Source organism: Neoarius graeffei, chromosome 10, assembly GCF_027579695.1.
Source record: "Neoarius graeffei isolate fNeoGra1 chromosome 10, fNeoGra1.pri, whole genome shotgun sequence".
NCBI classification, from domain to species: domain Eukaryota; kingdom Metazoa; phylum Chordata; class Actinopteri; order Siluriformes; family Ariidae; genus Neoarius; species Neoarius graeffei.
The window spans coordinates 42,059,301-42,085,393 of NC_083578.1; the positions used below are offsets into that span (position 1 = coordinate 42,059,301).

General features: G+C 43.4%; 1 protein-coding gene across 1 annotated transcript in view; it reads left to right on the forward strand.

The window, feature by feature from the left end:
* The window catches only part of upb1 (ureidopropionase, beta), a 435,926-nt gene that overhangs the window by 365,229 nt on the left and 44,604 nt on the right, over positions 1 to 26,093 (forward strand). The window contains exon 8 of the mRNA XM_060930788.1: positions 2,381 to 2,423. Coding sequence (XP_060786771.1) covers positions 2,381 to 2,423 — 43 coding nt within the window. The remainder of the gene's footprint in view (positions 1 to 2,380; positions 2,424 to 26,093) is intronic.

Below are 26,093 nucleotides of genomic sequence, written 5' to 3' on the forward strand. Positions count from 1 at the left end.
AGCTGGAGCCTATCCCAGCTGACTACGGGCGAAAGGCGGGGTACACCCTGGACAAGTCGCCAGGTCATCGCAGGGCTGACACATAGACACAGACAACCATTCACACTCACACCTACGGTCAATTTAGAGTCACCAGTTAACCTAACCTGCATGTCTTTGGGGGAAACCGGAGCACCCGGAGGAAACCCACACGGAGACGGGGAGAACATGCAAACTCCACACAGAAAGGTCCTCGCTGGCCACAGGGCTCGAACCCGGACCTTCTTGCTGTGAGGCGACAGCGCTAACCACCATGCCACCCCTATATATATACATCATCTCATTATCTCTTGCCGCTTTATCCTGTTCTGCAGGGTTGCAGGAAAGCTGGCGCCTATCCCAGCTGACTACGGGCAAAAGGTGGGGTACACCCTGGACAAGTTGCCAGGTCATCACAGGACTGACGCATAGACACAGACAACCATTCACACTCACACCTACGGTCAATTTAGTCACCAGTTAACCTAACCTGCATGTCTTTGGGGGAAGCCGGAGCACCCAGAGGAAACCCACACGGAGATGGGGAGAACATGCAAACTCCACACAGAAAGGCCCTATGCCGGCCACAGGGCTCGAACTCGGACCTTCTTGCTGTGAGGCGACAGCGCTAACCACTACACCACCATGCCACCCCTATATATATATATATATATATATATATATATATATATATATATATATATATATATACACACACACACACACACACACACACAGTGGAGCTTGAAAGTTTGTGAACCCTTTAGAATTTTCCATATTTCTGCATAAATATGATCTAAAACATCATCAGATTTTCACACAAGTCCTAAAAGTAGATAAAGAGACCTCAGTTAAACAAATGAGACAAAAATATAATACTTGGTCATTTATTTGTTGAGGAAAATGATCCAATATTACACTATAGCAATAGGAAATTCAAGACAATTGTTACCCTCCCCAGGAGTGGTCGACCAACAAAAATCACTCCAAGAGCAAGGCGTGTAATAGTCGGCGAGGTCACAAAGGACCCCAGGGTAACTTCTAAGCAACTAAAGGGCTCTCTCACATTGGCTAATGTTAATGTTCATGAGTCCACCATCAGGAGAACACTGAACAACAATGGTGTGCATGGCAGGGTTGCAAGGAGAAAGCCACTGCTCTCCAAAAAGAACATTGCTGCTCATCTGCAGTTTGCTAAAGATCACGTGGACAAGCCAGAAGGCTTTTGGAAAAATGTTTTGTGGACAGATGAGACCAAAATAGAACTTTTTGGTTTAAATGAGAAGCGTTATGTTTGGAAAAGGGAAAACACTGCATTCCAGCATAAGAACCTTATCCCATCTGTGAAACATGGTGGTGGTAGTATCATGGTTTGGGCCTGTTTTGCTGCATCTGGGCCAGGACGGCTTGCCATCATTGACGGAACAATGAATTCTGAATTATACCAGCAAATTCTAAAGGAAAATGTCAGGACATCTGTCCATGAACTGAATCTCAAGAGAAGGTGGGTCATGCAGCAAGACAACAACCCTAAGCACACAAGTCATTCTACCAAAGAATGGTTAAAGAAGAATAAAGTTAATGTTTTGGAATGGCCAAGTCAAAGTCCTGACCTTAATCCAATTGAAATGTTGTGGAAGGACCTGAAGCGAGCAGTTCATGTGAGGAAATCCACCAACATCCCAGAGTTGAAGCTGTTCTCTGCAGAGGAATGGGCTAAAAGTCCTCCAATCCGGTGTGCAGGACTGATCAACAGTTACCAGAAACATTTAGTTGCAGCTATTGCTGCACAAGGGGGTCACACCAGATACTGAAAGCAAAGGTTCACACACTTTTGCCACTCACAGATATATAATATTGGATCATTTTCCTCAATAAATAAATGACCAAGTATAATATTTTTGTCTCATTTGTTTAACTGGGTTTTCTTTATCTACTTTTAGGACTTGTGTGAAAATCTGATTGATGTTTTAGGTCATATTTATGCAGAAATATAGAAAATTCTAAAGGGTTCACAAACTTTCAAGCACCACTGTATATGTGTGTGTGTATTGCCCAGTGCCATAGTAAAAGTTGATAAACTGTTGATGCACTTTCACTTCCATTTTGGACAAACTTGGCCACTTTAAAGCAGCTTTCCATGCTGATCTTTGTTCCCAGTCCACTTCTGGCTGAAGTGAATGATATTGGTTTAACAATGTTTAACAATGAAAGAAAGGATCTAATGTTTGGAAGGGAACGGACCAATATCAGTCATGTAATGCTTATAATTTTGAATATCCTTCCACAAACTTTAATGTACAGATCAATTTAATATCTAAAAATAATATGCTATTTGTTTATTGTGTGTGTTTCCATCCAGGAATATTTCAAGAATGAATTCACATCTGGAGATGGGAAGAAAGGTATTTTCCACCCCCCCAGTTCTAAAGACAGAAATTATTTGGTGTTAACTTTAACGGAAACTAACTGCTTGAGTAAATTTTGTGCTTTGTCTGTGTGCTTCCTTTCCAAAGTTCATGTCTGTCTTCTTGGATCCAAAAAGAATGAGTCTTCTTTTGACCTTCTTAACTCCTGTTACTTTTGCATCAACTCTTTCAGAAGTCCTTTGATTTATCATATTGTAATATGTCCACAGCACAGGGGGTACCTAAATATGCTGTTTACAAGTACTTGATTTACAAATGGGGTCATGAGAGAAACTCACAATGTCTTTCTTTGTCTCTTTCAATTATTTTATATTTAACTTAATTTTACATTTAATATTAGAAATATCAGACTGATTTGGGGGTATTTTAATATTTTGAAAAGTCACATTCAGACAAGCCACATTTTAATTAATTAGATTAGATTAGATTGAACTTTATTGATACCTTTGGGCGGGTTCCCTCAGGGAAATTAAAATTCCAGTAGCATCGTTACAGGATAAAGAGAGAATAGAAATAGAGAAAAACTTCTAGATAAATTAAATTAGGTATTTGCATATACAAATATAAAAAAGAATCAGAATAAGATATGGGGAAGGGGAGGAATAAATAATAGGGTACATGTTGTCTTTTCACTATCTTGACATACTGCACTAACATACAGTCATGGGAAAAAGAATGTACACCCTCCTTCACTTCTATGTTTTATTTATCTGGGCCTAAATAACAATAATTGTGTGGCCCTTTTTAAAAATCATTTTTTCGTCATCTTTTTTTGAAACAGGATGCCAACATTCATAAACCAGGTGAGGAAAAAATTAGTACACCCTTCCTACATCCATGTTTGTAATGAGAGTAATTAGCAGATGTTACCAATGAAATGCACAAGATTACTTAATCATCAAGAAGTGTGGCTACCTCTATGAAAGCAGAACTGTTGGCAGTTTGATGTTCTGGAGGTGTGTGTCTGCATCATGTCAAGAAAAAAGGACATTAGCCATGACTTCAGAAAAGAAAATGTTGTTCAGAGATGTTTCTCAGTTTATTGTAAGACAAACATGAGTATATATTCATATTCAAGAGTGTGTGTTGTATCGATATGATTGGATGATGATGTGATTGATGAAGCCAAGTTATCTATGTAGGACGAGGCAATATAAATGGGTCATGTCACATTACATCACTTGCTAGGATCAACTTATGAAAGAAGAGAGACATTTCTGGTCACAACAACCTTCATTTAGCATAGAGCAGATGTGTGAGCGAAAATAAATCTCAACAGTTTAACCAGCCAAAACAAGTAGCAATCAGAACAGCTTGTATCAGTTTCAAGAATGCCAAACAGATATCTCCATCAATGCCCTCTTAGATCCTGAAAGGATCTGATGCATGCTCAATCACACTGGACTTTCCTCATCTTCTAAAGGAGATATGCAGAACCTTTATTTTAAAATACATTTCTGAGTGGATAGTATCTCCATCCTTGACTCTTGTATGCTACATAAATGGGAATAAAAAATATATATATTTTTGAGAGTTAAAATCAACCGCAAAGTTGGCATTCGAGCTGCCCCGCTAAGCCAGCCAGCCTCGAGTGCGTGACGTCACAGCAGGAACCATTTTTAAAGCCGAGGCCTTTGACAGCTATAGATCAAAGTCATATGAATAAAAATGTATGGTGAAAGTAAGAAATACCGACTTGCTCAACTAAGACTGATTTGACTTCATTGATTGTGGGTTGACTCTCATTAAAACAGGATAGGTGTTATAACTTATGCAACATACATGTACATGCATGCATTTTCACTGATAAAATGTAAAAGGCTAATTAAATAATCAGATCAACTGTGACAATCACATTCTGAAGCAAATTAAATAAACTTATACCGGTAACTTAAATACACAATACAAGTTACATGTATTAATCTAAATGCAGGTAAACAAGTGTTGTTTTTGTTGTTTTGTATCCAAATGAGAGTCGCATCTTACCCGTCTGTGTTCTTGCTTCTTGAAGGCCGACCTAGTGGCCGATTGTCTTGAAACAATCTGACTTTCAGTTGTTCATTCACTTCTCCGTTCATTCACTTCCACATAAGGGACTTAGACTTTCTTTATTATCATTCAGATTTGCATCAAACAATACACATCAGAATGAGATTTCGTTGCTTTGGCTCAGTGTAGTGCAGAACGAAACAGCAGCAAGTATATTACCTGAAAAAAAATTTATGTGGCGGCACAGTGGTGTAGTGGTTAACACTGTTGCCTCACAGCAAGAAGGTCCTGGGTTTGAGCCCAGCGGCCGGCGAGGGCCTTTCTGTATGGAGTTTGCATGTTCTCCCCATGTCTGTGTGGGTTTCCTCTGGGTGCTCCGGTTTCCCCCACAGTCCAAAGACATGGAGGTTAGGCTAATTGGTTACTCTAAATTGACCATAGGTGTGTATGTGAGTGTGAATGATTGTTTGTCTATGTGTCAGCCCTGCGATGACCTGGCGACTTGTCCAGGGTGTGCCCTGCCTCTCGCCCATAGTCAGCTGGGTTAGGCTCTAGCTTGCCTGCGACCCTGTAGAACAGGATAAACGGCTACAGATAATGGATGGATATATATATATATATATATATATATATATATATATATATATATATATATATATATATATAAAAGAAAACTGTGTATAAAGTCCTATATACAGTATAAATTGTATTGCCTGAATATAAAGTATATTGCTGTGGTGGTTGTGGTGGTGGTGGTGGGGATTATTTCGGTTCAACAGTCTTATGGCATGTGGGAAAAAGCTGTTGTAGAACCTGGCTGTTCTACTCCGGAGGCTGCATAGCCTCTTTCCAGAAACCAGCAGTGAGAACGGTCCATAGTGGGTGTGGAAGGTGTCTCTGCTGATTTTGTGAGCCCTGGTCAGGCAGCGTTTTTCTGCAATATCCTGTACTTAAGGAAGTGAAGTCCCGATGATTTTCTCCACTGTCTTCACCACCCTCTGCAGGGACTTCCAGTCAGAGGCCTTGCAGGCTCCTAACCAGACAGAGATGCAGCAAGTCAGTATGCTCTCTATAGTGCCTCTGTAGAAAGTGGTGAGAATTGGAGGGGGGAGATGTGCCTTCTTTATCCAGTACAAAAAGTGCATGCACTTCTGAGCCACAAGGGCCCCGGTGTGATGGGACCAGGTCAGAGTGTCCATTATCTGCACCCCCAGGAACTTTGTGCTGCTGACTCTCTCCACTGCTGTGTCATTGATTATGAGTGTTGTGTGAGTGGGCTGGCTGCTCCTGAAGTCAACGATGATCTCCTTGGTTTTGGTGACATTCAGGACCAGGTTGTTGGTTTTGTACCAGTCCACTAGGTGTATCACCTCCTCTCTGTAGGCCACGTCATTGTCACCCTGGATAAGGCCCACTACTGTTGTGTCATCTGCAAATTTCACAATATGGTTATTAGTGGACCTGGGACAGCAGTCATGGGTCATCAGGGTGAACACAAGGTTCTGTCTTGGGTCCACTGCTTTTTTCTCTATATATGTTACCTCTGGGCGATATTATTCGTAAATATTGTATTAGTTTCCACTGTTATGCTGATGACACACAGTTGTATGTCTCTGCAAAACCTGATGAGAGACACCAGCTTAATAGAATTGAGGAATGTGTAAAGGACATTAGACACTGGATGCTTATTAATTTCCTTCTACTTAACTCTGACAAGACTGAAGTACTTGTACTAGGACCACATACAGCTAGAAGTAAGTTTTCTGATTACACAGTAACTCTGGATGGCCTTTCTGTTTCTTCACGTGCAGCAGTAAAAGACCTCGGAGTGATTATTGACCCCAGTCTTTCATTCGAAACTCACATTGATAACATCACCCAGATAGCTTTCTTTCATCTCAGAAATATTGCTAAGATAAGAAATTTAATGTCATTGCATGATGCAGAAAAACTAGTCCATGCTTTCGTTACCTCCAGGTTGGATTATTGTAATGCCTTACTGTCTGGATGCTCCAATAAGTGCATAAACAAGCTCCAGTTAGTTCAAAATGCAGCAGCAAGAGTCCTTACTAGAACTAGAAAATATGACCACATCACGCCTGTCTTATCCACACTGCATTGGCTCCCAATCAAATTTCGTATTGATTATAAAATACTACTATTGACCTTTAAAGCACTAAATGGTCTCGCACCACAGTACCTGAGTGAACTTCTGATCCTCTGTGACCCACCACACCTACAGTGGTGCTTGAAAGTTTGTGAACCCTTTAGAATTTTCTATATTTCTGCATAAATATGACCTAAAACATCTTCAGATTTTCACACAAGTCCTACAAGTAGATAAAGAGAACCCAGTTAAACAAATGAGACAAAAATATTATACTTGGTCATTTATTTATTGAGGAAAATGATCCGATATTACATATCTGTGAGTGGCAAAAGTATGTGAACCTCTAGGATTAGCAGTTAATTTGAAGGTGAACTTAGAGTCAGGTGTTTTCAATCAATGGGATGACAATCAGGTGTGAGTGGGCACCCTGTTTTATTTAAAGAACAAGGATCTATCAAAGTCTGATCTTCACAACACATGTTTGTGGAAGTGTATCATGGCACGAACAAAGGAGATTCCTGAGGACCTCAGAAAAAGCGTTGTTGATGCTCATCAGGATGGAAAAGGTTACAAAACCATCTCTAAAGAGTTTAGACTCCACCAATCCACAGTCAGACAGCTTGTGTACAAATGGAGGAAATTCAAGACAATTGTTACCCTCCACAGGAGTGGTCGACCAACAAAGATCACTCCAAGAGCGAGGTGTGTAATAGTCGGTGAGGTCACAAAGGAACCCAGGGTAATTTCTAAGCAACTGAAGGCCTCTCTCACATTGGCTAATGTTATTGTTCATGAGTCCACCATCAGGAGAACACTGAACAACAATGGTGTGCATGGCAGGGTTGCAAGGAGAAAGCCACTGCTCTCCAAAAAGAGCATTGCTGCTCATCTGCAGTTTGCTAAAGATCACGTGGACAAGCCAGAAGGCAATTGGAAAAATGTTTTGTTGACGGATGAGACCAAAATAGAACTTTTTGGTTTAAATGAAAGGCATTATGTTTGGAGAAAGGAAAACACTGCATTCCAGCAAAAGAACCTATCCCATCTGTGAAACATGGTGGTGGTAGTATCATGGTTTGGGTCTGTTTTGCTGCATCTGGGCCAGGACGGCTTGTCATCATTGATGGAACAATGAATTCTGAATTATACCAGCGAACTCTAAAGGAAAATTTCAGGACATCTGTCCATGAACTGAATCTGAAGAGAAGGTGGGTCATGCAGCAAGACAATGACCCTAAACACATAAGTCGTTCTACCAAGGAATGGTTAAAGAAGAATAAAGTTAATGTTTTGGAATGGCCAAGTCAAAGTACTGACCTTGATCCAATCAAAATGTTGTGGAAGGACCTGAAGCGAGCAGTTCATGTGAGGAAACCCACCAACATCCCAAAGTTGAAGTTGTTCTGTACAGAGGAATGGGCTAAAATTCCTCTAAGGACTGATCAACAGTGACCGGAAATGTTTAGTTGCAGTTATTGCTGCACAAGGGGGTCACACCAGATACTGAAAGCAAAGGTTCACATACTTTTGCCACTCACAGATATGTAATATTGGATCATTTTCCTCAATAAATAAATGACCAAGTTTAATATTTTTGTCTCATTTGTTTAACTGGGCTCTCTTTATCTACTTTTAGGACTTGTGTGAAAATCTGATGATGTTTTAGGTCATATTTATGCAGAAATATAGAAAATTCTAAAGGGTTCACAAACTTTCAAGCACCACTGTACTTAGATCAAAAGGTGCAGGCTATCTGCTGGTACCTCGTATAGTGAAGGCTACATCAGGGGGCAGAGCCTTTTCTTACAAAGCCCCACTGTTATGGAACAACCTTCCAAGTAATGTTCGGGAATCAGACACAGTCTCAGCATTTAAGTCTAGGCTGAAAACATATCTGTTTAGTCAAGCCTTTTGTTAATGGTGTTTATGAGGTAAAGGAGTAGATCTGGAGGGTCCTCAGACATAGAGTGTTTTGGTAAACTGGGATGTATGGATGCTGTCAGTCCCCACTCGCTTGCTCACTCGAGTTTGTTGACGGTGTAGTGGCTGCTGCTTTATGTCCCGGGGCTCCCTCATGCCTGTGTTACCTTCTGGCTCTCTCCTTTTAGTTATGCTGTCATAGTTAGTTGCCGGAGTCCCTGCTTGTACTCGGTGCAATATGTATACTGTTCCTACTTATTCAGGTGACATTGGGCATACCTAACAACCTGTGTTTTCTTTCCCTCCCCCCCACCCCAAATCTGTCCCTCTGAGTTACATGGAGTCAACAGGAAATCTTTTGGTGGAGAGGGTGGAGACCTCGACTGGCTATCGTAGCCTGCAGGGAATCGGCCGTCAGACATTCTTTCGCATGTCCCAGACCCGGTGAAATGTAACTGAATTGTCTCGGCCAGCCCTAAGGGTCCCATCTGCATCTCATCATTGCTGAGGAGTGTGCTCCCATCACCCAATCAAGCATCCAGCCAGAGCAGGTCATGATATTTTTTACCATATTAACATGCCATTGTTGTGTGTTATGCCTGATGTAAAGACTCTCGTCTCTGCGAGCCTACCACACAGATTTAATACTTGTCATTTTTAGGGCATACCTAACAACGTGTTTTCTTTCTCTCTCTCTTCCCCCCCCCCCCCAATCTGTCCCTCTGAGTTACATGTTGATCCTGGGATTGAGATGCTGGCCTCTTCTGCCCCTCGGACCTGCTTGATCCATCCTGGTGCCCTGTGTCTGGTCGGAGTTTTATCACACCGCTCCTGTGAAGGACGGCCCCATGAGGACAGTTGAGGGTTATACCTATTAAAACTGTTAATATTATAGTCAGGCTGTCTGTTGTTGCCCAAATGAGGATGGGTTCCCTTTTGAGTCTGGTTCCTCTCGAGGTTTCTTCCTCATGTCGTCTGAGGGAGTTTTTCCTTGCCACCGTCGCCACAGGCTTGCTCATTGGGGATAGATTAGGGATAAAATTAGCTCATGTTTTAAGTCGTTCAAATTCTGTAAAGCTGCTTTGCGACAATGTTTATTGTTAAAAGCGCTATACAAATAAACTTGATTTGATTTGAACAGCAGTGGGCTCAGGACACAGCCCTGAGGGGAGCCGGTGTTCAGGGAGATGACACTGGAGGTGTTGTTGCCCACCCGCGCAGACTGTCGTCTGGTGGTGAGAAAGTCAAGCAGCCAGTTACACAGGGGGAGCTGAAACCAAGAGGGGCCAGTTTGCTCACCAGGTGCTGTGGGATGATGGTATTGAATGCCGAGCTGAAGTCCAAAAACAACATCCGCACATGTGTGTCCTTCCCTTCCAGATGTTCTAAGCTCAGATGGAGTACAGAGGAGATGGCATCCTCTGTGGAGCAATTAGGGCGATAAGCAAATTGGTACGGGTCGAATGTGTGTGTGTGGGGGGGAGTCTGGAGACAATGTGGTCCTTTACCAGCCTCTTGAAGCACTTCATCATTATGGGGGTGAGTGCTACAGGGCGGTAATCATTGAGGGAGGAGATTATGGGTTTTTTAGGCACCGGGATGATTGTAGCAGTCTTTAGACATGTTGGTACCACAGCCTGGATCAGCGAGGTGTTGAAGATGTCCGTGAGAACCCCAGCCAGCTGATCAGTACATTCTTTGAGCACCCATCCTGGTATGCCATCAGGACCGGCTGCTTTCTGTGTGTTCACTCTCCTCAGGGTTCTGCGGATATTAGCTATGTCCAGACTGATTGGCTGCTCATCAGGGCGAGGAATAAATTTCCTCACAGGAGTGGTGTTGAGTGCCTCAAACCTCCCAAAGAAGTTATTGAGTTTGTTGAGAAAGTTGATGTTGTCGTCGCAGGGGGGAGGAGTAGCTTTGTAGTCTGTGATGACTTGGATACCCTGCCACATTCGTGTGGCTTTCGTGGGGTCATGGAAGAAGTCCTGTACTTTCTGGCCATGGGCATGCTTTGCAGTTCTTATGGCACGGTTCAGGTTGGCTCTAGCTGTTCTGAGTGCCACCATGTCGCCAGATTTAAAAGCAACATTCCGTGCTTTCAGCATTGCGCGTACCTCTCTGGTCATCCAAGGTTTCTCATTGGCCCATGTGGAGATGTTTCTGATCACACTAACATCCTCCATGCACTTCTGAATGAATGCAGAGACAGACTCAGCATACTCCTCCACCTGTGTGAGATCATTGTCTGTTGCAGCTGCCTTGAACATGTCCCAGTCTGTGTGCTCGAAGCAGTCCTGTAATGCTTCCATAGCTCCTGCAGGCCAGACCCTCACCTGGTTCACTGTGGGTTTTTTCCTGATCAGCAGGGGCTTGTATGGAGGTATTAGCATCAAAGAGAGATGGTCTGAGGAGCCAAGGTGGGGGCGAGGTGCAGCCCTGAATGCCTCTTTGATGTTGCTGTAAGCCAGGTCCAGCGCGTTCTCTCCCCTGGTTGCAAAATCCATTATGGTGGAAGTGAGGAAAAACAGTTTTCATATTGGCCTGATTAAAGTCCCCTGCCACAATGAAAATTCCCTCAGGATGTGTAGATTGCAGTTCACTGATGGAACAGTATAGGACATTCAGGGCTTCTCTGGTGTTTGCACTGGGCGGAATGTACACTGCTGTGATGATAATAATAGTGAATTCCCGGGGTAAATAAAAGGGCCTGCTTTTAACAGTCAGTAGTTCTACATCAGTAGAGCAGTGACTTGAGACTATCTCCCCATTCCCGACCGGAATGTTGTTAGCCCCTCTATGCTAATGGCGTCATCTGGGATGGATGGTTTTAACCATGTTTCTGTGAGAATTATGGCGCAGCAGTCTCTCACCTCCTGTTTTGTTGTTAATTCCAGCTTTAGTTTGTCCAGTTTGTTCTCTAAGGAGCAGATGTTAGACAGCAGGATGGAAGGAAGTGGCATTCTACACGGGTTAGCCTTTAGCTTAGCTGTTAGCCCCACTCGGCATCCCCACTTCCGCTGTCTGTCACACCGTCTCCGTCTCCTCCACTGGTGGACTCCTCTGGTATGAGGTTCCACTGCTCCATAGGCTGCTGGATGTAGCTGACGTAGCAGTCCAAGGCTACGGAGAAGATCCAGAGTGGTCACCTCTATGAGTACTCCGCTGCTGGATTTGCGTAGATCTAGGATTGCCTGATGGTCGTATGCTGGTCTGGAGTAACTACGTTGCTGACTTCCATTGAAATAACTGGTTGGGATATCTGCCATTATATCTCCACAATCCACTGCAGCTGCAGCCGAGCAGGGCGCTGCCATCTTGGAAAACATTTTTCCAAGATGAGATATTGCTGTTGAGGCAAGCCTATCCAGCGGAGAAATCAGACGGCTGCTCCACTCATTCTCGAGTTTCTCCATATTGAGTACTCCGCCATTACTGCTCGGCTTAGGCAATTACTAAAACCCAGGACAGGATGGGACATCACCGGTTTTAGCAACAACTGCAGGGAGGTCACTGCCTGAGCAATAATATGTTCCGTCCCATTCTGTTCCATCCCAGGTTTTAGCAACAACCCTCGGCTCACATTCCAGGAGAACTGGTGCAACTGAACTTACTTTCCTTTTCTTGTAGTTTTCTTTTCCTTTAATTGTTGGTACTGCACCCTCTTTCAATATGGGTGTGGCAGTTCTCATGTATGGGCGGAGCACAGAAGACGGCAGGACAGAGCTCAGGTTGATAAACCGTTTTATTGTCACACTTTTCAGTAGTAACTTGGCTCAAAAACACAGACAGACACACACACAACAGGCATCTGGTTTGGGGAAGCTCCTCTGCTCTCCCTCTTTAAATAGGGCGTGGTCACTGGGAAGACACACAAACACAGGTTAATTGACGTCAGGTGTAGTGATTCTGCCACTTACCTTCCCTGACTCCACCCTCCTGTCACAGACCGGCGCTTGACCACGCCCCTGCTGCCACAGTGGGCTTTATAGTCAATGCTCCTCAACAGATCAGTCTTGTACGAGTCTTCAGTAAAATGTGCAGAGCAGAGCAGAGGAGAGACCACTTCGTAGGCACCCAATGTGCCCGTGAACTTCTCGCAAAACGCATCCAAATCTTTGCAGTTTGAACATTCTTGGGCCATGAATGCAATATAAATCCACCTTTTGTCATGTTGCCGCATCCGCCAGCAACACATCTACATGGCATGGTGATAAATTAGCTCAAAATGGAAGCTCGAAGTTTCAGTCAGCTCTGTGTTTTAGTATAGCAGAAATGGCGATGAGACCGATAGCCTTCCTGCGGTGATGTCACAGATGTCAAGGTCATTCACTCAGACTGCTACCTACATGAATCATTTTAATCATAAAAATTACTATATTAGATTTATTGTCAAGGTATTTATAAACAAAAAGTGAGGCCATGGTTCTACGTATCTCCTTTAAGTTCGAGGTCTTGCAATGGTACAGCCATAGAAGTGGTATTCACAAGTTGTGTCAGCATATGGGCCACAAGTGATTGTTATGAGAAAAGGTGAGATGAGAAGAGGTCCCCTAAGGACTTCTTGATTGCTGAATTGTTCCTGTCAAAGGTGAGAGGTCAACAAGAAAAGATGACACGTTTTCAGATGACTTCTGTGTATCCACTGTGGCTGGGGGTCAGTGAAGACAGCTGTTCTTGTCAGCTGTTCTTGTTCAGGCTGTGCACTAATACTCAATCACCTGGAAGAAATGGGCGAGTAGGCTTTTCTGCAGGCAGAGGGAGAGACACAGACATCACCATGTATACGATTCAAGTTCTCAATCAAAGCTTAAGTAATCACAGACAATCATGTCCAGATCACCTGTAAATGAAACACCAGGATTATTTTTGGTCCACAGGGTTGGGAATGGTCTGCCCATAATTACCTCAAAAGGAGACAATTTGGATCTTGAATTGGGAGTTATTCTAATTTTGCAAAGGATGGATGGTAGAAGGTCAAATTAGCCTCAGGAGCCTGAGTCTGTAGAAAAGCTATGTCTAGGAGGGCAGAGTGGGAGAGGTGTAAATGAATAAATCAAGCATAGCATAGTTCTGGCAGGCCATGAAGTCAAACTCCGCCCTCAATCCCAGCTACATCAGCTGACTACAGCTGATCTCAAGCCAGCTGAGCTGATTCCCTTCTATGCATTCTATTGGCATATCTGTCATAAGGTGCTTTATTTAAGCTGCTTTAACCAGCCTACCTTTGCTGTTTCCTCTGCAGGCCATTTTGCAACCCACCTCCACCCCAGCTCCTCCCCTTTTATGCTGTCTGACTTTAATCAGTGTACAACCCCAATTCCAAAAAAGTTGGGACAAAGTACAAATTGTAAATAAAAACGGAATGCAATAATTTACAAATCTCAAAAACTGATATCTCATCTCATTATCTCTAGCCGCTTTATCCTTCTACAGGGTTGCAGGCAAGCTGGAGCCTATCCCAGCTGACTACGGGCGAAAGGCGGGGTACACCCTGGACAAGTCGCCAGGTCATCGCAGGGCTGACACATAGACACAGACAACCATTCACACTCACATTCACACCTACGGTCAATTTAGAGTCACCAGTCAACCTAACCTGCATGTCTTTGGACTGTGGGGGAAACCGGAGCACCCGGAGGAAACCCATGCGGACACGGGGAGAACATGCAAACTCCACACAGAAAGGCCCTCGCCAGCCCCAGGGCTCGAACCCAGGACCTTCTTGCTGTGAGGCGACAGCGCAAACCACTACACCACCGTGCCGCCCTCAAAAACTGATATTGTATTCACAATAGGACATAGACAACATATCAAATGTCAAAAGTGAGACGTTTTGAAATTTCATGCCAAATATTGGCTCATTTGAAATTTTATGACAGCAACACATCTCAAAAAAGTTGGGACAGGGGCAATAAGAGGCTGGAAAAGTTAAAGGTACAAAAAAGGAACAGCTGGAGGACCAAATTGCAACTCATTAGGTCAATTGGCAATAGATCATTAACATGACTGGGTATAAAAAGAGCATCTTGGAGTGGCAGCGACTCTCAGAAGTAAAGATGGGAAGAGGATCACCAATCCCCCTAATTCTGCGCTGACAAATAGTGGAGCAATATCAGAATGGAGTTCGACAGTGTAAAATTGCAAAGAATTTGAACATATAATCATCTACAGTGCACAATATCATCAAAAGATTCAGAGAATCTGGAAGAATCTCTGTGCGTAAGGGTCAAAGCCGGAAAACCATACTGGGTGCCTGTGATCTTCAGGCCCTTAGACGGTACTGCATCACATACAGGCATGCTTCTGTATTGGAAATCACAAAATGGGCTCAGGAATATTTCCAGAGAACATTATCTGTGAACACAATTCACCGTGCCATCCGCCGTTGCCAGCTAAAACTCTATAGTTCAAAGAAGAAGCTGTATCTAAACATGATCCAGAAGCGCAGACGTCTTCTCTGGGCCAAGGCTCATTTAAAATGGACTGTGGCAAAGTGGAAAACTGTTCTGTGGTCAGACGAATCAAAATTTGAAGTTCTTTATGGAAATCAGGGACGCCGTGTCATTCGGACTAAAGAGGAGAAGGACGACCCAAGTTGTCATCAGCGCTCAGTTCAGAAGCCTGCATCTCTGATGGTATGGGGTTGCATTAGTGCGTGTGGCATGGGCAGCTTACACATCTGGAAAGACACCATCAATGCTGAAAGGTATATCCAGGTTCTTTCTAGAGCAACATACACTCCCATCCAGACGACATCTCTTTCAGGGGAGACCTTGCATTTTCCAACATGACAATGCCAAACCACATACTGCATCAATTACAGCATCATGGCTGCGTAGAAGAAGGGTCCGGGTACTGAACTGGCCAGCCTGCAGTCCAGATCTTTCACCCATAGAAAACATTTGGCGCATCATAAAACAGAAGATACGACAAAAAAGACCTAAGACAGTGGAGCAACTAGAATCCTACATTAGACAAGAATGGGTTAACATTCCTATCCCTAAACTTGAGCAACTTGTCTTCTCAGTCCCCAAACGTTTACAGACTGTTGTAAAGAGAAAAGGGGATGTCTCACAGTGGTAAACATGGCCTTGTCCTAACTTTTTTGAGATGTGTTGTTGTCATGAAATTTAAAATCACCTAATTTTTCTCTTTAAATGATACATTTTCTCAGTTTAAACATTTGATATGTCATCTATGTTCTATTCTGAATAAGATATGGAATTTTGAAACTTCCACATCATTGCATTCCGTTTTTATTTACAATTTGTACTTTGTCCCAACTTTTTTGGAATCGGGGTTGTAATTTCTGTATCACTGATGGCTGCTCACAACCCTGCAAACTTGCGTGCTCTCTGCTGCTTACTACACGATCTGGGTTAGCGAAGTCCACATTAAAAATGCATGACTCTGCATGGTCTTACTTCACTTCCTTTTGTGCCACTTGCTCCATAGCTATTCTGCCTGTCAATATTTCCATCATAGTATCTATTCATAAGACCATTGCATGCATAATTATGCATTATTTAATGTGACATTTTGAAGTCATATAGTGTACACTTTTGCAGTGTGGCAATGTGCATTTTCCTGCTGAAAGAGGCCAGTGCCATGAAGGAATAGTGTTGCCCTGAAAGGGTATACTTAATCTGTAACCATGTTTAGGTAGGTGGTATGTGTCAAAGTAACATCCACATGAATGCCACGACCTATGATTTCCCAGCAGAACATTGCATCACACTGCCTCTGCCACATGCCTTCTTCCCATAGTGCATCCTGGCGCCATCTCTTCCCCAGATAAGTGACACACAAGCGCCTGGCCGGCCACATCTAAAAGAAAATAGGATTCACTAGCACGTTCTTCCATGGTCCAGTTCTGATGCTCACATGCCTATTGTAGGCACTTTCCTTGGCGGACAGGAGTCAGCATGAGCACTCTGACCAGTCTGCAGCTACTCAGCCCATACAAACAAGCTGTGATGTGCTGTGCATTCTAACACCTGTCATAGCCAGCATTAACTTTTTCAGCAGTTGTGCAGGTGCTGTTCTGTGGTTTACTGATCATCTTTCCTTGGACCACTTTCTGATACAGTGCCTTGAAAAATTATTAATACCCCTTGAACTTTTTCACATTTTTCCACCTTACAACCACAAACTTAAAAGTTGTTTATTGAGATTTTATGTGATAGACCAACACAGAGTAGCACATAATTGTGAAGTGAAACGAAAATGATAAATGGTCTTCAAAATTTTAAACAAATAAAAATCTGAAAAATGTGATGTGCATTAGTATTCAGCCCCCTCCGTCAATACTTTGTAGAGCCACCTTTTGCTGCAATTACAGCTGCAAGTCTTTTGTGGTATGTCTCTACCAGCTTTGCACATCTAGACACTGAAATTTTTGCCCATTCTTCTTTGCAAAATAGCTCAAGCTCAGCCAGATTGGATGGAGAGCGTCTGTGAACAGCAATTTTCAAGTCTTGCCACAGATGCTCAATGGGATTTAGGTCTGGACTTTGACTGGGCCATTCTAACACATGAATATTCTTTGATCTAAACCATTCCATTGTAGCTCTGGCTGTATGTTTAGGGTCATTGTCTTGCTGGAAGGTGAATTTCCTTCCCAGTCTCAAGTCTTTTGCAGCCCCCAACAGGTTTTCTTCCAGGATTGCCCTGTATTTAGCTCCATCCATCTTCCCATCAACTCTGACCAGCTTCCCTGTCCCTGCTGAAGAAAAGCATCCCCATAGCATGATGCTGCCACCACCATGTTTCACAGTGGGGATGGTGTGTGCAGGGTGATGAGCAGTGTTAGTTTTCCGCCACACATAGCGCTTTGCATTTAGGCCAAAAAGTTCAACTTTGGTCTCATCTGACCAAAGCACCTTCTTCCACATGTTTGCTGTGTCCCCTACATGGCTTCTGGCAAACGGGACTTCTTATGCCTGTCTTTCAACAATGGCTTTCTTCTTGCCACTCTTCCAAAAAGGCCAGATTTGTGGAGTGTACAACTTATAGTTGTCCTGTGCACAGATTCTCCCACCTGAGCTGTGGATTTCTGCAGCTCCTCCAGAGTGATCATGGGCATCTTGGCTGCTTCTCTGACCAGTGCTCTCCCTGCTCGCTCTGTCAGTTTAGGTGGACAGCCATGTCTTGGTAGGTTTGCTGTTGTGCTATACTTTTTCCATTTTTGAATGATGGATTGAACAGTGCTTCTTGAGATGTTCAGAGCTTGGGATATTTTTTTATAATCTAACCCTGCTTTAAACTTCTCCAGAACTTTATCCCTGATCTGTCTGGTGAGTTCTTTGGTCTTCATGATGCTGTTTGTTCTCCAGTGCTCTCTAACAAACCACTGAGGCCTTCACAGAACAAGTGTATTTATGCTGAGAGTAAATTACACACAGTAGGACTCTATTAACTAATTAGATGACTTCTGAAGGCAATTGATTGCACTGGATTGTATTTAGAGGTATCAGAGTACAGGGGGCTGAATACTAATGCACAGCACATTTTTCAGATTTTTATTTGTTTAAAATTTTGAAGATCATTTATCATTTTTGTTTCACTTCACAATTATGTGCTACTCTGTGTTGGTCTATCACATAAAATCTCAATAAAAAAATTTTAAGTTCGTGGTTGTAAGGTGGAAAAATGTGAAAAAGTTCAAGGGGTATGAATACTTTTTCAAGGCACTGCAGATGATAATCACTGCAAACCAGGAACACCCCATGACCTACAATTTTAGAGATGTATTGACCCAGTCATCTAACCATTACATTTGGCCCTTGTCAAAGAGGCTAAGATCCTTTTGTTTGCCCATTTTTCTGCTTCTAACACATCAACTTTGAGAACTGACTGTTCACTTACTGCCTAATATATCCCACCCCTTGATAGGTGTCATTGTAACAATATAATCAATGTTGTTCACTTCACATCAGTGCATTTATAGTTCACTGTTCATGGTTTTGAATCCCACAAAAGCAGCCATCCCCCATTAAAGGACTCGTCATGGGAAATCAATTTCATCCATGCTTTTTGGATCCATCCTCCTTCAGCCTACTTGAAACCCCATCTATTCACCTTCTGCTACATGACCTTAAAATAGAGAAACCACAAGGCATTGATGTACATCTCCCTTTCACTCTTCCACTTTCACATAAATTAATCACATGATTAAGGCGTGGGTCTTCCGGCTTATACAGACATTCTAATAGAAACAGTCTTTACTGCTGCTCTCCCTGCTTTAGCCTTTCTGTGTAGGCACATGGAAGAGCAGGGAAGTGTGCTCTCCTTGCCTCAAGGCTTTCCATGTAGGCAAGTGGAAGGGTAGGGAGGTCCCTTAATCAGTGCTATTTCTGTATTTAATTGCCATTTCAATTAAACTTCACTCGTCATCATTGCTAGCAATGATGACTGCTTCATTAGGATGTGCAGAACCGCAGATGGGCCACGAGGCCCACACCAGAGTGGCCAAGCCATTCACAGCAGTGGCACGAATGGCTTGGCTGAGCTGCCATGGAATGCCTTGCCTCGCGAGCTCTCGTATACTATTCTCTCCTCCCGAAGTGCCTTGCACAGTAAGGTAAAATAAACAATGTCATGCCCCCATTGTGCTGTCTCTCTGGATCTCCAGACCTGATGCCAAGTGGTGCACAAAAGTGCCACAGACCTCTGACAGGTATGGAAGTTGCCCCACAGTGACAACTGACTTGCTGAGTGATGCCATCCGTTGGCCATTTGAGTGGCTTTTCCACATGCCATCTGATGGTATGCCATTGACCCTGTTAGGTTCATCTGCCACAATGCACTGAAAAGCACCCTAAATTAAACCTCACTACTTCCACTGGGGACAGAGGGGACAAGCACCCTTTCTGGCACGATGGTGCAGTGGTTAGCACTATTGCCTCACAGCAAGAAGGTTCTGGGTTCAAGCCCAGCAGCCGACGGGGGCCTTTCTGTGTGGAGTTTGCATGTACTCCCCATGTCTGCGTGGGCTTCCTCCGGGTGCTCTGGTTTCCCCCACAGTTCAAAGACATGTGGTTAGGTTAACATGGGGCAGCCATGGCCTTAGGTTGGTCTGAAGTGCCTTTGAGTAAGGCACCTTACCCACAACTGCTCCCCGGGCACTGTAGCATAGCTGCCCACTGCTGTGGGTATATGTGTGTGCTCATTGCTCACTTATGTGTGCATGTGTGTGTTCCAGTGGCGGCTGCTGGTTTTTAAAACAGGGGAAGCCCATTTTACGCATTCATCGTAAAACCTGTAGGCCAGATATCAAAGCATAGAAAGGTGTGCCCCATTAGCATAGTGAACTAGACAACCCTACCTAGTGGCAGAAAGTATTTTTGCTTGTACATTTCATGTTATAGTCTGGCTTGCCAGGCTAGTGCCTCATATCCTTAATCAAAAATATCAAACATCCAAAAATCACTGGCTATTCAACGAAGAGCCTTGAACATCATACCCTGATATGCAACACAGAGTCTTTAACACAACACCCAGCTGTGCAACACATCCTTGAACATCTTCTGCAACACAGTCTGGAAATTCATAACCAGGTAGGCTATGCAACACACAGAACCTTGAATATTATACCCAGGTATAACCTATAACACAGAGCCCACCATTCTCTTAACATTACTGAACAATATACACACTTCAGATTCATGAACATGAACACTATTTATACACAAATTCTGCCCTCCGCTCCTTTTCCAGAAAATGGTCTGTGACCCTGTCATACCAGCTGGTTGTGCTTTCCAGAGACTTTACCAATTTCTGTTAGCAGCTAGCACTGCAGATCCCAATAAGGCTGAAGCTAGCCTACAACCAGATTGAACTACAAATGAAATAAACGAGTGAATTCACGAATGATCAAACTGATAGAATGGATGAAAGTTAACGGAGCACAACGAGTAATAGTTACATTTATTTACAGAGTAATGTACAGAGACATCAATGAGAAGAACCGTTTATATGAAAAGAAATTCGGACAGCACTTTAGCACACGACTACACTTTCTTGACATCCGCTAGGGACTGACTGATCATACTTCCGTGTTCCTCACCGAAGTACCGCCCTCCTCATGTCTTTCAAACACTACCTCCAATAATCCTTTATCAGCCCGGCTTCTTGTCCCTCCCACTGTCTCGTTTAGTCCCAGAGAAGCCCGGCTTCCCTGGAAGTGACGATTTTGTTGATTTTAACCAATAACAACTAGCCGAAATTGGCTGTTCAGAGCCGTCTCATAGACTGCAACGGATACCCGGCTGCCAGTCAGTGTTGCCAGATACTGCTGATGTTTTCCACCCAAAATATGTTCAAAACCCGCCAAAATGCACTTAAAACTGCCCAATCTGGCAACACTGCTGCCAGTCCATAGAGCCCATTGAAATAAGAAAGGTTACAGCCTGGCAGCAAAGGTGATTCTCGTAGCGAACTGCAAGTTCGTCAGACATCACTCAAATAAGTTACAGGATAGTTATGAACATAAATACAATCTTGGGCATATATTATGTTATGCAAGTTATTGTTTTAATGAGAATTCAACGTCGTAGACGCCGCAGTTTGGGGAGAGAATTTTAGGGGAAGCTCGGCTTCCCTTGTTGTCTCTGAGAAATCGCCCCTGGTGTGTTCACTGCTATAGATGGGTTAAATGCAGAAGTTAAATTTCACTGTGTGCCGAAGTCTGTGCTTGAGTGTACGTGTGACAAATAAAGGCCTCTTGCCTTCTTGGCTTGGCTTCCACAGTCATGCCTTTGTAATGTGTGCAGAATGTGGATTGTATTGTCTTCTTGAAATATCCCTGGAAAATATGTCATTTTGAAGGCAGAATATGTTGCTCCAAAATCTCAATGTACTTTTCTGCATTAATGCTGCCATCATATAAGTGTAAGTTAAGTTTGCCCTGCACACTGACACAATCCCATAACATGATACCCTGGCTTTTGGAATTGTTGCTGGTAACAATTAAGTTTACAATTGTTTGTCTGAATGGTCTTTTTCATATTTGGTCTGGAGAACATGACATCCATTTCGTCAAAAAAAAAAAAGACCTGGAATACTGATTCATCTGACCACAATACATGTTTCCACTGTGTGATGGCCCATCCCAGATGCCTCCGAGCCTGGAGAAGTCTGGACACAGTTAATATAAGGCTTCCTGTTTGCACAGTAAAATTTTAACTGGTATTTGTGGATGTAACTCTGTATTTACAGCAGCCTGTAAACACATGTAAAAACATTGTTTGTGAATGTGTCTATATAATAAAAAGAAAATCACATGTTGGCTTGAATATATGAAGTTTTTCTTCTCATGTTGAAAAACTCACATTTTTCATACAAAATATATTGTGGATCTGAGTGACATATTTCCCGATATCTTTACGCCGATGATGTCACTCCCAATGTTTTCCGGCTGACTAGATGAGTGTTGTCAAAATGGTGAACTGGTTCAAAATTAAAATTTTTTTTGATTAACTTGCATTTTTTTGTGTGGATGTGTCTATATAATGTTAAGAACATTACATGGTGGCAAGAAGATATGAAGTTTATCTTTTCATGTTGAAAAATGTATTACTCATTCACTTCGCTCACTCGTGATATATACATTCACCAGTCGAAGATAAACTTTCATATCTTCATGTTTAATATCCTTTCTCTCTCTCTCACACACACACACACACACACACACACACACACACACACACACACATTTGACTGGGAAATATGCCACTCGGTTTTTTTCATACGAACAACATCTGGGACATCGAGAATGGCAACTATGACATATTTCTTAATATGTCACTCAGGAGGAAATTAATTAATTTTTTTGATAAATTTGGGTATTTTTTGTTTGTGAATGTCTCTGTACATACATACATACATACATACACATCCATATATACTCCATGCAGGAGGTGGAGTCTGAGGACTTGGGGGAAGCTTTACCCATATCTTTGACAGAGGTTGCTGAAGTAGTCAAGAAATTCCATGGTGGCAAGGCGCCAAGGGTGGATGAGATTCGCCCTGAGATGCTGAAGGCTCTGGACATTGTTGGGCTGTCTTGGCTGACACGCCTCTTCAGTGTTGCAGGGAGGTCAGGTACAGTGCCGATGGAGTGGCAGACCGGGGTGGTGGTTCCTCTTTTCAAAAATGGGGACTGGAGAGTGTGCTCCAGTTATAGGGGTATCACACTACTCAGCCTCCCCGGGAAAGTTTATTCCAGGGTGCTGGAAAGGAGGCTCCGACCGATGGTCAAACCTCAGATTCAGAAGGATCAATGTGGATTCTGTCCTTGCCGTGGAATGGTGGACTATCTCTTTACCCTGGCACTATGACCAGCCAGTCTACATGTGTTTTGTAGATTTGGAAAAGGCTTATGACCATGTCCCCCAGGGACTCTTGTGGGGGGCACTACGGGAATGTGGGGTATCAGCATTTTTCGTTTCTGTTTCCAGTTGAGAGTATGCTGTGCACATTCTGGCTGCCACTTCTCACTGGAGTTTTGTATTTTTATTTTATTTTCTCTTTTGTTTTTCTTTTTTGTGTTTAGGTAGTTTGATGTTTGTTTTTGTTGTGGTGTAGCTCCAGACCCAGTTTTGGGCATCAGTTCCCTCCAGGCCTTGGTTCACCATGGGTGATGCCTGTGCTCCTCGCTATGAACTGCAGTGAGCTCTTTGCTCATATTAGCATCATGGTTGTCCAGCACTCTGTGCAGCAGTGCTTTAGTGCTTGGCGTGATGTTCTGAGCAATGTTGCTCTGTGGCAGCTGTGCAGGTGGTTTGGGACATACCAGCGCTCTGCATGGAGGTGCGTTTGTGCTCGCTTTGTGGATCTATGGCTTGGTGTTCTGAGTGATGTTGCCCGGTGCTGTCATGGCAGCTGCGCTAGAGGTGTGGGACTTGTTTTCATGCACCTTTTGGTGGGACTGTGGCTGCTACACCATTGGAATGACATCCTGACCTTTATTTGGTGGACTTTTTTTCCCCCTATAATTGTAAAGTGACCTTAAGTTTTGAGAAAGGCGCTATATAAATTTAAATAATAATAATAATAATAATAATTATTATTATTATTATTATTATTATTATCAGGGCCGTTCCTATGAGCCGTCTGGTCCTTGTACAACCAAAGTAAGAGCTGTGGCCAAATTTTCGGCACAAAGTCAAACACGTTTCTGGTGGGTGTTGGACTCTGCCAAGGCTGCCCCTTGTCGCTGATCCTGTTTGTGATATTCATGGATGGGATCTGAAGGTGCAGCCAGGGTGAGGAGGGTGTCTGGTTTGGGAACTTCAGAATTGCATCTCTGCTTTTTGCAGATGACATGGTTCTGTTGGTTTCTTCAGAGCTTGACCTTCAGCAAGCACTAGAACAGTTTGTAGCCAAGAGTGAAGCAGCTGGGATGAGAGCCAGCACCTCCAAGTCTGAGGCCATGGTCCTCTGCCAGAAAACAGTGGAGTGGTCCCTCTGGGTTGGGAGTGAGTTGCTGCCCCAAGTGAAGGAGTTCAAGTATCTTGGGGTCTTGTTCACAAGTAATGGTAAAATGGAGCGTGAAATGGACAGGTGGATTGGGGCGACCTCAGCAGTAATGCCGGCGGTGTACCGGTCCGTTGCGGGAAAGAGGGAGCTGAGCCGGAAGAGAAAGCTTTCGATTTACCAGTCAATCTATGTTCCAACCCTCATCTCTGGTCATGAGCTTTGGGTAGTGACTGAAAGGATGAGATTGCAGATACAAGTGGTTGAAATGAGCTTCCTCTGGAGGGTGGCTGGGCTCACCCTCAGAGATAGGGTGAGGAGCTCAGACATCCGGAGGGATCTTGGAGTCAAGCTGCTGCTCCTTCATGTCGAAAGGAGTCGGCTGAGGTGATTTGGGCATCTGATTAGGATGCCTCCTGGGCACCTTCCTTTGGTGGTTTTCCAGGCATTTCCAACTGGGAGGAGACCTCGGGGTAGACCCAGAACATGCTGGAGAGATTATATATCTCATCTGGTCTGGGAGTGCCTTGGGATCCCCCAGGAGGAACTGGAAAGTTTTGCTGGGGAGAGGGACACCTGGAATACCCTGGTTAGACTGCTGCCACTGCGACCCGACTTTGGATAAGTGGAAGAATATATATATATATATATATATATATATATATATATACACACACACACACACACACACACACACAGTGGTGCTTGAAAGTTTGTGAACCCTTTAGAATTTTCTACAACCCCCGATTCCAAAAAAGTTGGGACAAAGTACAAATTGTAAATAAAAACAATGCAATAATTTACAAATCTCAAAAATTGATATTGTATTCACAATAGAACATAAACAACATATCAAATGTCAAAAGTGAGACATTTTGAAATTTCATGCCAAATATTGGCTCATTTGAAATTTCATGACAGCAACACATCTCAAAAAAGTTGGGACAGGGGCAATAAGAGGCTGGAAAAGTTAAAGGTACAAAAAAGGAACAGCTGGAGGACCAAATTGCAACTCATTAGATCAATTGGCAATAGGTCATTAACATGACTGGGTATAAAAAGAGCATCTTGGAGTGGCAGCGGCTCTCAGAAGTAAAGATGGGAAGAGGATCACCAATCCCCCTAATCCTGCGCCGACAAATAGTGGAACAATATCAGAAAGGAGTTTGACAGTGTAAAATTGCAAAGAGTTTGAACATATCATCATCTACAGTGCATAATATCATCAAAAGATTCAGAGAATCTGGAAGAATCTCTGTGCGTAAGGGTCAAGGCCGGAAAACCATACTGGGTGCCTGTGATCTTCGGGCCCTTAGACGGCACTGCATCACATACAGGCATGCTTCTGTATTGGAAATCACAAAATGGGCTCAAGAATATTTCCAGAGAACATTATCTGTGAACACAATTCACCGTGCCATCCGCCGTTGCCAGCTAAAACTCTATTGTTCAAAGAAGAAGCTGTATCTAAACATGATCACGAAGCGCAGATGTCTTCTCTGGGCCAAGGCTCATTTAAAATGGACTGTGGCAAAGTGGAAAACTGTTCTGTGGTCAGACGAATCAAAATTTGAAGTTCTTTATGGAAATCAGGGACGCCATGTCAGTCGGACTAAAGAAGGACGACCCAAGTTGTTATCAGCGCTCAGTTCAGAAGCCTGCATCTCTGATGGTATGGGGTTGCATTAGTGCGTGTGGCATGGGCAGCTTACACATCTGGAAAGACACCATCAATGCTGAAAGGTATATCCAGGTTCTAGAGCAACATATGCCCCCATGCAGACAACATCTCTTTCAGGGAAGACCTTGCATTTTCCAACATGACAATGCCAAACCACATACTGCATCAATTACAGCATCATGGCTGTGTAGAAGAAGGGTCCGGGTACTGAACTGGCCAGCCTGCAGTCTAGATCTTTCACCCATAGAAAACATTTGGCGCATCATTAAACGGAAGATATGACAAAAAAGACCTAAGACAGTTGAGCAACTAGAATCCTACATTAGACAAGAATGGGTTAACATTCCTATCCCTAAACTTGAGCAACTTGTCTCCTCAGTCTCCAGACGTTTACAGACTGTTGTAAAGAGAAAAGGGGATGTCTCACAGTGGTAAACATGGCCTTGTCCCAACTTTTTTGAGATGT